Below are 12,171 nucleotides of genomic sequence, written 5' to 3'. Positions count from 1 at the left end.
TTTCTTGTGGGTGTGTCCCAGTTTGTGTGTCTGTGTGTGCACAGGTCTGCATGCATATGCACAACTTTTATATGTTTCTGTGTCCCTCCACCCTTGGAATTTAGGGGTCTGTTTTTTGACCTCAGGATTTACCTGTATAATAGTTTCATGGAGGTGTGAGTGCTTTATTTTGGAAGCCCCACTTTCAACAGCACAGTTCTTTGCCTGTGTGGTCACATTTGTCTATACATTTGTATGCCTTGGGCAGATTATAAGTTTGTGGCAATATCTGGTCTCATCTCCAGAATTATGTGTACTGTCTGCCTCTAGAATATTAGTTATTCGGCTTGTAGCATTCCACTTGTCAAAACAGGAAAAATGAAATCAGAGGTTTCTGGAAGTGTGTGTGTGTGTGTGTGTGTGTGTGTGTGTGTGTGTGTGTGTGTGTGTGGTTGGGTAAGCTCTATGGCCTAGGCTCTTGACAGAATAACAGGTTTGAATGCAGATCCAGCCCTCCTGATTGAAAAAAGTGAGCCAGGGAACCCTTTATCTGGGTGCTTAGCTTCTGTTATCCTGGGCACACAATTCCAAGTTTCTGAAGCTGAAGAAGATCCAAATATGTAGAATTCAGAAAGTGTCCTTCCAATGCTGGGGTAGTACAGGACGCAGCCTGAGTTCATATAATCCTAAGCCTCGATGTTCATTGGGTTCTATCTTCCTGGGGCCAGCCCGTACTTCAGGCCAAATCCATTTTATGAAAACTTGAAGATAAAGGAGAAACAGGTCATGTCATTACTGCACAACTTAGACACAAAGAACATTGAACATCGTGAGAAATTTCAGGAGCTCAAGAAGGAGATTAACTTCTATCGGTAAGTACTGGTCAGAAGGGCCCATCACTTGTGGAATATCCATTGCTGCCTCTCTTTGTTCTGGACTGGAGAGCCTGCAGCTCTGGGTCCATGTCGTCTGCTGTTTAAATATCACTGTGCCGTGGGTCTTTTGGACTCAGTTTCAGTTCCATAAGAGACTGTCAGTTATCACCACAGTGTCTATGCATCTTTAGAAGGCTCTGGATAGATCTATACTGATTCAGGCATCAGAGTGTTATTAGGCCGACCTGGGCCTCTGGGGTCATACCAGGTTTAACAAAGCTCAATGTGTGGACCACATGGTTAGCATGACCTCCCTTGGTTCTACTGTCCTCTTGTGGTTGTTTACTGCCTACTAATTGATGTTGCCCCGATGCATTGGGCTTTCATGGATAGTTGTAGATCCCTTGTTCTTTTGGAGAGACATGGACTCTTATTGGTGCTTGGGTCACAGAAACAATTTATTCTTCCCTGGATTGGCCGTTTGCTGTTTGTGCAGCAGCCTTACATGTATGGAGATGTATTCTACGAAGTCTTTATGGGAATCTGGGTCCTGGTGGAGTTTGTGGGATTTGGCAGTTGGAATGGGAGGAAGAGGCTTCAGGATCTTACTATGCAGAGTGTGTTTCCAGCAACCTGCACAGCCGGCTCCTGATGGACCAGGCATGTATGAAGAAGAAGTTGGTCACATTGAAGCAGGAGTGCAAGGAGTTACAGCGATATTTGTTTGAGTTGAACCCGAATGATGAAGACGAACAGGAGAAGACCAGCAACCTCCAGACCCAGCAAAATGTGGTAGGAACAAGCAGCTGAGTCAGATTAACAATGTCTGATACCATTTGCCTATTGGATACATCTTTGCTTCCCCTATCACCTTTCTAATCTCCCCACACCCAGTCAGTCACCCACCTCATGTGATAGAGTTATTCATTGCTCTGTCTATGCACAAGTATTCTGGGATGTTAACCACTCTTCAGAAACTGAATTATGGGCAATTATACTTCTCTGCCCTTTTTGAAACTGCAATCCAGAAATGGTGACAGAGGAATAACATATCACATGACTGAAGGCAGCAACTTGACAGCTGGTATGCGTGTCCCCACCACATCCGTGTCTTAATAGCTGCCTTCTTCTCCCAGGTCTCAGGAACTGCAGGAGACATGGAATAGGACGGATCCCAGGAAGACAGCCCCCTGAAGAATGAGTTTCTCTCTCAGGAGTTCCCTGTGACGACAATCCTCACAGTCAAAGACTTTTTGTGGGTGAATATTCTTCTTCTCAGATAATTTCCTCAATGTATAGAGACCCTACATTTATGTATCCGTATGCCAGCCTGTCTGGTTGAGGTCTTTCTCCTCTCTCATACCGACAACACCATTTGAGAGACAACTGAGGGGACTGCCTTGACATCTCACGTCCTAGAGGAGAAACAGCACTACAACTGTGTTTCTAAATGTTCATTAAGAAAATGCTGTTAAGAAATGTTTTTGGTTATGATTTTCATTGAAGTTTTCTTTTTGTTATTTCATAGTTATATATTCTTGTTACTGTTTTTCATTTTATACCATTTTAGGTATTCATTTTATTCCTGTTTTTTGTAAATTGTACTCCTTATGAATAAAAATTGATTTGAAACTCTTGACTCTTAAGACCATCTTATTCAAGGGTCCTTTCCCCTCCTGTAGACTTAGAACTGACAGCTGGATATGGATCTTTGCATGGACCAGGCAGCATGGGTAAATAGGGAATTCAAAGCCACCAAGGGGTACACAGGGTGATAGTGTCTTTTGTGTGGATAATGTGACTTTTTTTATGGACACACACTTTATGATGTAATCACTGACATACTGTATCCATGCTGTCATGTATTCTTCTCATCCTAACTATATCAGTCTACAACACACATTCCTTATTGACTGTGTGCACCAGATATTGAGTAACACACACTCATGCCTGTAGAGCTGCAGAAAAAATGACAACTTTCACAAAGGAATATAGAATAATCCTAATTGAGAACCATGTGCCTCAGTTTTTCTTACAATACAGCATTAGTATTAAACCACAAAGATAATGACCATTAACGTCATTTTGGGAAATAGGTTTTTATAGGTGCTGTTTCACTTGATCATTCATATGCTGTGTTTTTTATTGTTACTGATTATATTTATTTTTATCATGTAACTCAATGGATCTTTTTTTTTCAAATGTATGTCTGGGCCACTCCTGAGTGCATTTCCCTCATGATCCAAAAGAGGGAATAGCATTCCCCACTGTAGATGATTGTTAGGGACCACGTGGTTCTTCTGATAGAGCAGCAGATTCCCTAACCTGGGAGTCATCACCACAGCTCCTGCAGGTGGCTTTTGTCCTTCCAGGGCATGTGCTATACTAGATGGACGCCATCATCTCCCATTAAGGAGAGAGATCTCAGGAGATGTGTATGTACAGGTGGTTGAGCAGTGCCTGCTCAATGTGGCAGCCTCCTAGGCATCCACACCGGGCTCTTGTGCCTCCACTGCTCATTGTGCATTCAGGATCATCCTCCAGCATCACTCAGTTTCAATTTCAAACAGATCTTTCACTTACTATCGATGATTATATACATTAAGCACATCTGATAAAATACTGAAGAGACTAGCCTCCTTCTACAGGCCAACTTGGCATAATGAATTCTTTTGATAGAAAGCAAGATAATTATCTTAATCTATGCAGGTCAGGGAGGACCTCAAGAGCATCCATAGTGAATGCAGACTGCAGCTGTGACCACATGTTTCTTTTGCATAGCACGTCTGTGCAAACCCAGAGCTTAGGTGGGACAGTTCATGTTTCACCTTTTACATGGAAATCTGTGATTGTATTGAGAAAGTATATGTTCCACGGGACTCATTTCCAATTTATGGAATTAAACTGACTTACTGAGAGTGGAGGTGACTCAGAGCGATAAAGTGAAGAAGAATAATCCAGTATGTCTGCAAACAGATGCTGTCTCATTAGGGCTTTTCAATGCTCAGCAGCTGGAGAAGCAAGGGAGAGGCATTGGTGACTCTCAAGCTTAGGTCCTCTAGTCATTATAAGCTGACCATGACACAAAAAGGGTCATAGGTATCACACTAGAACCTAGTAACTAGATTTAACCAACCTATCACATTAATGCTATGTTTGGTGCTATTTTTTGCCCTCTTAGGACCTGGAAGAGGCTTGGGGTTTTCTAATCCTACTCATAATGTATTATCCTACCCAACACTATGGGCTTTGTTCTGTTAATGCTAACAGCGCCATCCAATACCTAGGATATTTTCTACTGACATGTGTGACATGAGACAAAACAGTCCCTGTCATCCCTCACCTGAATAAACTTCCTTAGAGGAAAGTGTAGGTGGAGGGTCCTTCTTTCCTCTCCAAGATCGAGAAACATTTCCAGTCTTCAGACAAGTGTGTCAGCCATTGTCCACTGACTTTCTTGAGATGTCCACAATGTCAGCTGAGTGAGGGCAGGGCAGGGCAGGGCAAGGGATTGGGGCAGGGCAGGGTAGGGCAGGGGATTGTGGCAGGGCAGGGGAGGGCAGAGCACTGGGGCAGGGTATTGGGGCAGGGCAGGGGTTTGGGGCAGGGCAGGGGTTTGGGGCAGGGCACAGCAGGGCATTGGGGCAGGGCAGGGCAGGGCATTGGGCAGGGCATTGGGGCGGGGCAGGGCAGGGCATTGGGGCAGTGCATTGGAGCAGGGCAGGGCAGGGCAGGGCAGGGCAGGGGATTGGGGCAGAGTCCATGAGATGTTAGTAGGCAACAGGCCAGCTGGGGCTAGTGTGGGTACAGGGCTTCTAGTGTGGGTGTGAGAGGAGTAAATTAGGAATGGTCAGATTCTGATGCAGCATATAGGCGGGAAGCAGCTTAGACCATCTCAGTGCCATATAGAGACATTGTAGACACTGATGGGCAATGTCGGGATAGTAGGGTCCCATATAGTGCTCTCTGCAGGTGTCAGGAGAGCATACAGTGGCTCTGTCAGACTTATGACAATCAGGCAGGCACTGGGTGCAAGTGAGAATCATGGGACAAGCCCTGTGTGCAGCCTGGTTTTGGGACATTCCCAGGTGCCCCATGGACTGCAAATTAAAGGCAAAGGACACAGGGAAGCCAGCAATTCCCATGCACAGGACATAAATACCTGTAGATCTTACTAGAATTTCCATAGACTATCTGTCACTCGTCCTCATTATAGAAGGCACCAACATTCTGCCCTCTACTTCAACTTGGTGAGACAGCTATTCTAACTCCAGCAGGAAGGCCTCAGGGAAGACAGTAAGAACTCACAAGTGACCCCTTTTACTATTGAAACAGGGTCTTCCTATGGAGCCCAGAGTGGCTGTAGGATACTAATGCTCCTGCCTCACAGTGACTAGAATTCCAATCCACCCTCAAGAGCAGTTGATTCATCAATAGATCAGACTAAGGACATGTGAGGCTCCAGGGTGCTAGGATTACCAGGGTCCTAGTAAGTTTCTCCAGCCTAAATTACAACCTGAGTCAGTGCTGCTATTTGGGACACCGCCTGATGCCCAGTGACATCACACCTTGGAACTCTTTGTCAAGCATAAGCTGTTATGGGAATGAAGTACCCACACAATAAAAACTGGTCTGGATACTCCTAGGTCAAGAATCCCCTGTTGGAAATGCCTTGGACCGCAAAATTTTAAATGCTAGATCCTTCTGGCTTTTAGAAGATTTATAAATACAAAAAAAGAAAGATGGGCATAGTAATTTAAGCCAGTGATCCTAGTCATGGGAAACTGAGTCAGAGTGATGGAAGACTGTAAGTTCCAGGGCAACCTGTGTTTCAAGAAAAAAAAAAAAAAGGAATGGTGAATATTCCACTCAAGTAGAAAACAAAAGGGTTTCACATGGGCCCTGCCATCTACTGGTCAGCACTCTCATCACCACAGCCACAGGGAGACACTGGGGAACATTTCCCACTGTCTCTCTTTGGGATGCATTCCACCCCATGATTCTATGTGAGGAATCCCCCAAAGGTTGCATCATGTGAGGGACCTAGAAAGTTCCAGGATTGGGAGAATTTAGGAGTTTATAATTAGGGATGATCTACAGCTGTGGCAAAGCCTTTTCCCAGCACATGGCAGCCCTAGGTTTGTCCCCAACAGTAAAAATAAAATCCCCCAAAATAATTCAAACAAAATGTCCTGTAGCCTGCGCCCTGACCAGTCTCCTCAAAAGTGCGCAGGAACCTGGGTCCACATTTAGGACCCAGCACGGCCTCTGTGACCCGTGAGAAGGGATCTAATATGGGAATTAGTACAGTATGACTTATCCTTGTGGATACCTTTGGTGACAATAACCACCTGACCCCTGAAAACCCATCTACCTGGGGGGCTCAGCACTCATGTCACCCAAAAAGCCCAGATCCTAGGGCCAGCATGGGCAGGTGGTGAAGAAAGTTTGTCTCTCGTGAACATCAGTTGCTGCTCCTGACCTGACTCTATCCTCAGGAGACAATGTCACCCCAGAAAGTGTGGGTGTCAATGGCTCTTCCCAGGCCAAGACTGGGATACTGCTTAAGTTCCACAATGCACAGCAGTGCTCACTCTAGAGCTAAATGTTCTACAGCTGAAAGGGGTGGGTGCTCTGCTGGCCACGCCCCTCCCCTGCAGTATTTAGTGCACTCAGAGTGGTGCTTCAGATGTGAGGGACTTCTTGAGGCTACTCCCATGGAGAATGGCAGATTCATCAGAACGGGGCACAGGGTGAGTTCAGAGCACAGCTGGGAGGAATTTAGGGATGCCAAGCCATGACTAAGACCAGATCCTGGGCTGACAGGCAGTTGAGCTGGAGAACTGGCATCCAAAGTGTGACTGCCTAAATTCCTCTTAGACCAAAAGCCCTGGATCTGAGCTACTTTGGTGCGTGCTCCTAAGTGGGGTCCCAGACACAGCTCAGAATTGGGGCTGTGCATGGACTTTGGTGCTGGCAGCAGGTGGCTTAGCCATAAAGTGCCGAGCTTTCCCATCTGTGCCCACTCAAACTCCTCTGTTTCATTTTAGGTGTGTTTGGTATAGTTTTGAGACAGGGTATCTTGTAGCAGCCCAACTCGCTTTGAGCAACAATGTAACAGAAAAATAACCTTGAATTCAAAATCCTCCAACCCCTCTGTCCCAAGTCCTGGAATTAAGACCTCCAGCTGTGACCATTTTACTGCAGCATAGGATCCATCTGTATTAGAGTGAGCTTTGGAAATACTGGAGCTCCGACTGTTCCTTAGAATTCAGGTTTCCTTAATTCTTAGCAGGAGTTTTGTGATGATGCTGATGAGAGAGTCAGGAGTTACACTGGGAGAGGTAACAGTCCTGGCAGCCCTGAGTGCTCAGTGAAAGTCAAGACAGAAGCCTGCTGATTAGCACCTGAGTGAAAGTGGGAGGATTCAGAGTTCAAGAACAGACTCAGTTACATACTGAAGACCATATTGCAACATTTTTGTTTCATTTTTGGCTTGTTTTCTTTGAGACAAGGTGTTAATTTATAGCCCTGGCTGTCCTGGAACTCACAATGCCTCTGCCTCCCAACGGACGGAATTAAAGGCATGTGCCAACATGCACTGCCACTAATTAATTTTTAATTAAACATGCTGGCACAATCCAGTAATTCCAGTGCTTAAGAGGCCGAGGCAGGCAGATATCTGGCTTCCTGACAAGTCTGATCTACAGAGAGCATGTCAGAATAGCCAGGGCCAAACAGAGAAACCCTGTCTCAAAAAACAAACAACAAAATGAATTTGTTTTAAAGAAGAGAGGAACGATTTAACAGAGAATTAGAGGCCAAGATCCAAATGATATTGGGTAGTACAGAGCCTAGCTTCTGAGATGAAACTGGACACTATGGGGTTAGGGTGGGGATTCTCATCTTGGACTGGGAGACAGAGGGTGACTTCAGGCATGGAAGGTTCAGTCAGTCATTAGTCAGGATTCTCAATCAAGTGGGTGTTGTAAGTTCCAAAATGTGTGAGCAGTGTTCTGCATGAGAGTAGAAGAACCCGCCTACCTATACAAAACAGCCAATGAAGAGTAATCACAAGCATACGTCTGGAGGTCCATGGAGAGGTTAACATCCACCTTAGTGTGGATTCTTCAGAGCACAGGTGGAGAGGAGTAGAAGAGCTAATGGTGGCTGAGGCAGGAGAGGAGTTCGGGTGTGAATTTGAGCCAGTAAAGGAGCTTGTAGGTTGGGCAGAGCAATGAGAGGTCTAACAGCATAGCTGTTGAGATCCTTCAGATTAATTTGTCTTAAGAGCCTCATGCCATAGCCAGGGACAGGAGTAGATCTGACTATTGGGTGGCTGGGCTCATATAGCCCAACAGGTTTGTCCTTGCATCTGTGGGATTCCAAGTCTCTCCCTTTAGACACAGCCATGGAGAAGGTGTAGCAGTGAAGGTGCAGATGGCTTTGCAATGCTTGGCTTATGGTGTTGAGTACTTCATGCTCCACAGAGCTAGGAAATGTCCTAGAAGCCAGGGAGGCTGAGCATGAGGAAGACAGGTCTCTGGGAGAGAGAAATGATAACCAAAGTCACTAAGAACTTCCTGAATCACAGTGTCTGTTAACCATATATTTTATTTACTTATTTTTATGGGCCTGAGTGCTTCACCTAATAAATGCTTGTGCACCATGTGGTATGTGTGGTGCCCATGAAGTCCAGACTGATTCCCTAGAATTGCAATTACAGGTTAATAGGAGCCACCATGTGGCCACTGGGAACTGAACCTTGGTCTTCTGCTCTTAGCCACTAAACCAACCATCTCTTCAGCACCACCCCCCAATTGTATAGTCATTAAGATTTAACCATTTGGCCTTCAGTATTTGAATTAATACAGATGTGACAAGAGTTATAGTTAACATGGTGGTTCAGGTATAGACAGGCAGGCATCTCATTGTATACAAAATATGAATCCTTCCTTCCTTCCTTTCTATCTTCCTTTCTTTCTTTCTTTCTTTCTTTCTTTCTTTCTTTCTTTCTTTCTTTCTTTCTCTTTTTGATTTACTCTTGGAGACAGTGTTGTTTTTTGTGTAGCTGACCTGGAATTAGCTCTGTAGAGGAAGCTGGCCTGGAATTCAGAAATCTGTCTGCCTCTGCCTCCCAAGTGTTAGGATCAAAGGCCTGTGCCACACCACCACACATCCTTCTGTTTAAAGGAAAAATGTAGTCTTACAGGTCAGCATGAGTTTAGCCCCGGTATAGACATTTTCCTAGGCCTTAGGAGCTGTAGAGTTCATGAAGGATTTGCTGCCTTCCCCTTTAGCCTGGCTAACTATGAGAGCTGCACACCCATGGGTGTTTGCTTCACAAGAGTCTGGAGGATGAGGGTCACAGGCTGAGGTAACTGTGTAGAGCAAAGGATGCTTGGTGAAGGTCAAGTGGGTAAAATGCTGAAATGCTGAGAGAAGAGGCCTATGGTAGGCGCCTCCTACACCTGAGACTTCCAACCCCGAAAAGCAGGGGGTAGAGAGTGAGGATGCACAGTGCACACAGGTCAGGAAAAAGCCATGTTCCCGAAGCCTCCATGAGTGGTGGACAGGCTCTAGGGCACCATGAGGGACCTCAGGAGCTTCTGCACTTTGTAGAATTACAGGGGTATATGTTTCACATGCCCATGATTTGCCCCCTACTGCAGGGAGAAGCCAACACCAGAAACCTCCAGCTCCCAGCCCTGCTTTTGCCATGTAGGTTTATCCAGAAAGAGGTTGGAAGTACCTGGACCTGGAGTCTCAGGTGGTTGTGAGCCACCTGACCTTGGTGCTGGAGACTGAACTCAAGTCTTCTGCAAGAGCAGCAAAGACCTGTGCGCTGCCTGGCCCAGCCAGGGCTGTGAAATGGGATTTATTTTCATGCTGAACAAGCCCAACAACAGTTTAGGTCCCTAGAAGCCACGTAAACCTGGATGCAGTAGTGTCTGTCATCCTGCCCTTCCTACTGGGAAATATGAACCTAAAGTGGACAGTCTCTAGGATTAGGGGGAAGGGCTAGCCTAGCAATCACAGCCATGGATGAGAGGTAGGTGAGGACCTGTGCTCAGTTTGTCTCTGACCTTTACACAGGCACACACACACCTGTACTCACAGAAACGCCATACAGACATACGTGAAAAAGGAAATAAAAACAAACAACATTGAAAATACAGTATACTGGGGCTGGAGGGATGGCTCAGTGGTTAAGACCACTGACTGCTCTTCCAGAGGATCTGAGTTCAATCCCCAGCAACCACACATTGTGTCTCATAACCATTTCTACTCTCATATACTACCCTTTACTGTTGTGTCTGAAAACAGGGACAGCGTACTCAGATGGACAAAATAAATAGTTTTTTAAAATCCTTTTCTTAAAAAAAAAAAAAAAACTCTTCTGTGACACATGATCATTGTGTGATTCCAAATGTCGCTAAGTCAGTAAAGTCCTATTGCTACATGGTGCACCAGTTGTGTCAGCCTTGGTAGTAGAATGGCACAGTTGAAAATTTGCTGGTCACAGTGACCAGGCAGCCTAGAAAGCTAACCATGTGCAGAGAAGGCTGTGCTGTGTCCTAGTCCTCTACCCCACACTGCCCCTCATCCCTACGAACAGAGCACAAAGAACAGATGAGGAATGTTCCAGGATTCTTTCCTCTTTGATTGCCTTACTAACCTAGCCCTGTGCTACATGTAACCTTGTCACATCCTCTGTCCCATCCCTAAGCCCTCATACCTGTCAGATAAGACAGGGATCTTGCTTTGGGGGGAAGCTCTGGTCCCTCTCTGTCCTAACAGGCTCTGAGCCATCGCTGAAAGAGAGTCCTCTGAGGACTGAGGGACATCCATAGCCAGTTCTCGGACTTCCAGGAAGGTTTGAGGAACGGGGTCCTCTTCTTGTGGTGCCTCTAGTAGGAGCAGCCCACACTTGGGCCCAGCTCCCACTGTCAGAAAAAGGAGGGTGGCTCTGGTCTTTGCACAGCTCTCCAGCTGAATGAACAGTGCATCTCTCCTCTCTCTTTTGCAGGAAGTCTCCAGTCTCTGGTGCAGGTGCTGTTCCCAAGACAAAGGAAAGGAAAGTGCTAAGTGAGGGTTCCCAGGATCCTTTAAAACATTATCTGCATTGTCTTCATTAATGTTTCTGTTTAATTTTTTATTCCATGTGTATTGATCTCCTTGTAGGGGTGTGCATGCCAAAGCATGAGTGTTGAAGGTGGAGGAAAAGCCATGGGAGTCACTTTATCCTACTGTGCGGGGTCCCAGGCTCTGAACTGGGTCATTGAGCTTCTTTACAAAGAGCTTTCATGCTGAATTTCTTGCTGACTCTGATTTCAGGGAGAGCATCTCATACAGCCCAGACTGGCCAGTAAACTACTGATCATCCTACCTCAAGCATTACCATCTAGTTCATGAAAGGTTGAGTTATTGACATGAGGAACTGGGGATGGGCAGAGGTGCATGACTGAGGCTATCTCTGCTCAGTGGCATGCCTATGGGGACAGATAGTTTTCATCACTGAGGTGTCATTTGAGTGCAGTGCTCCTCTGGAGAAAAGGAGTCTCTTTTGCCAGGGCATCAGGCTCTCCAGACAGGACTTGAAGGTGGAGGTCTGGAGGCCAGGCCTGCATTCCTCTTCAGAAGCTGCATTTACCACTCTGGACAGTGCTATAGCACAGGGTCACATATCCAGTTCCACCCTGAGACCTGCTGAGTCACATGCAGTTTGTGCTGAGAAGCAAACTGGGGTCTCCTGCAAGGGCAGTGTGTGCCTCTCAACCAATTACTCATGCTTTCCTTAATTGTACACTCGAAGTGGGGCGGGCATGACACATGTGGGGGTCAAACACAAATCAAGGGAGTTTTTTTCTCTTTTTGTATCAGAGAGGGCCTAAGGATCAAACTCAAGCCCTCAGGATTGACAGTGATGCCTGGACCTGGTGAGTTCAGGGTAGGGGATGAGGGTTTAGTCCTAGGGATGGAGCCCAGGACCTCACATACGCTAGGCAAGTGCCTAATCACTGAGCTACATCCCCAGCAGATGTTGGTTGCAAGAGAACTTGGGCCCTCACCATGCCAAAGGAGCACTCTATCACTAAGTGGCCCCAGCCTGGTAGTCTTGTTTGTAACCTCTGCTGTGTTTGCATGCTGCCTGAGCTTATTAATATAGCCACATCCTCAGGGTGACAAAAACTTCATGGAGACTCCCACTGTCAGATACCTGAAGACAGGTTTCAAAGAGAACAGGTAACCAGTGCAGAAGTCTCACAGTGTTCGTGTGAAGTACATGGAATATAAGTCCCAGATGACAGAATGC

The 12,171-nt window shown here is 46.1% G+C and overlaps 2 protein-coding genes across 10 annotated transcripts in view; one reads left to right on the top strand and one right to left on the bottom strand.

Moving 5' to 3' along the window:
- LOC147999163 (uncharacterized) overlaps positions 1-12,171 on the bottom strand; it is a 142,525-nt gene that overhangs the window by 23,185 nt on the left and 107,169 nt on the right. The window contains exons 2-3 of one of the 8 annotated variants that reach the window (XM_087596492.1): positions 10,594-10,898; positions 3,768-3,926 (exon numbers count right to left, since the gene is read on the bottom strand). The exons of 5 other annotated variants lie outside the window; for them this stretch is intronic. Coding sequence is in view for 1 of the 3 variants with exons in the window: in XM_087596486.1 (XP_087452612.1) it covers positions 10,594-10,706 (113 nt within the window). In the remaining 2 variants the exon portion in view is untranslated. The remainder of the gene's footprint in view (positions 1-3,767; positions 3,927-10,593; positions 10,899-12,171) is intronic. 2 more of the 8 variants (XM_087596486.1, XM_087596493.1) reach the window with 2 other exon arrangements.
- Positions 1-12,171, top strand: part of LOC147999166 (disks large homolog 5-like) — a 59,152-nt gene that overhangs the window by 2,092 nt on the left and 44,889 nt on the right. The window contains exons 3-5 of one of the 2 annotated variants that reach the window (XR_015643900.1): positions 708-851; positions 1,484-1,646; positions 1,991-2,424. Coding sequence is in view for 1 of the 2 variants with exons in the window: in XM_087596422.1 (XP_087452548.1) it covers positions 708-851; positions 1,484-1,646; positions 1,991-2,020 (337 nt within the window). In the remaining variant the exon portion in view is untranslated. Of the gene's footprint in view, positions 1-707; positions 852-1,483; positions 1,647-1,990; positions 2,491-12,171 lie in introns of those variants that run through there. The other variant, XM_087596422.1, reaches the window with a different exon arrangement.

The sequence above is a fragment of the Rattus norvegicus genome, chromosome 19 (assembly GCF_021556685.1).
Source record: "Rattus norvegicus strain SHRSP/BbbUtx chromosome 19, alternate assembly SHRSP_T2T, whole genome shotgun sequence".
Classification (NCBI taxonomy): domain Eukaryota; kingdom Metazoa; phylum Chordata; class Mammalia; order Rodentia; family Muridae; genus Rattus; species Rattus norvegicus.
This window is presented reverse-complemented; position numbering and strand designations above follow the sequence as displayed.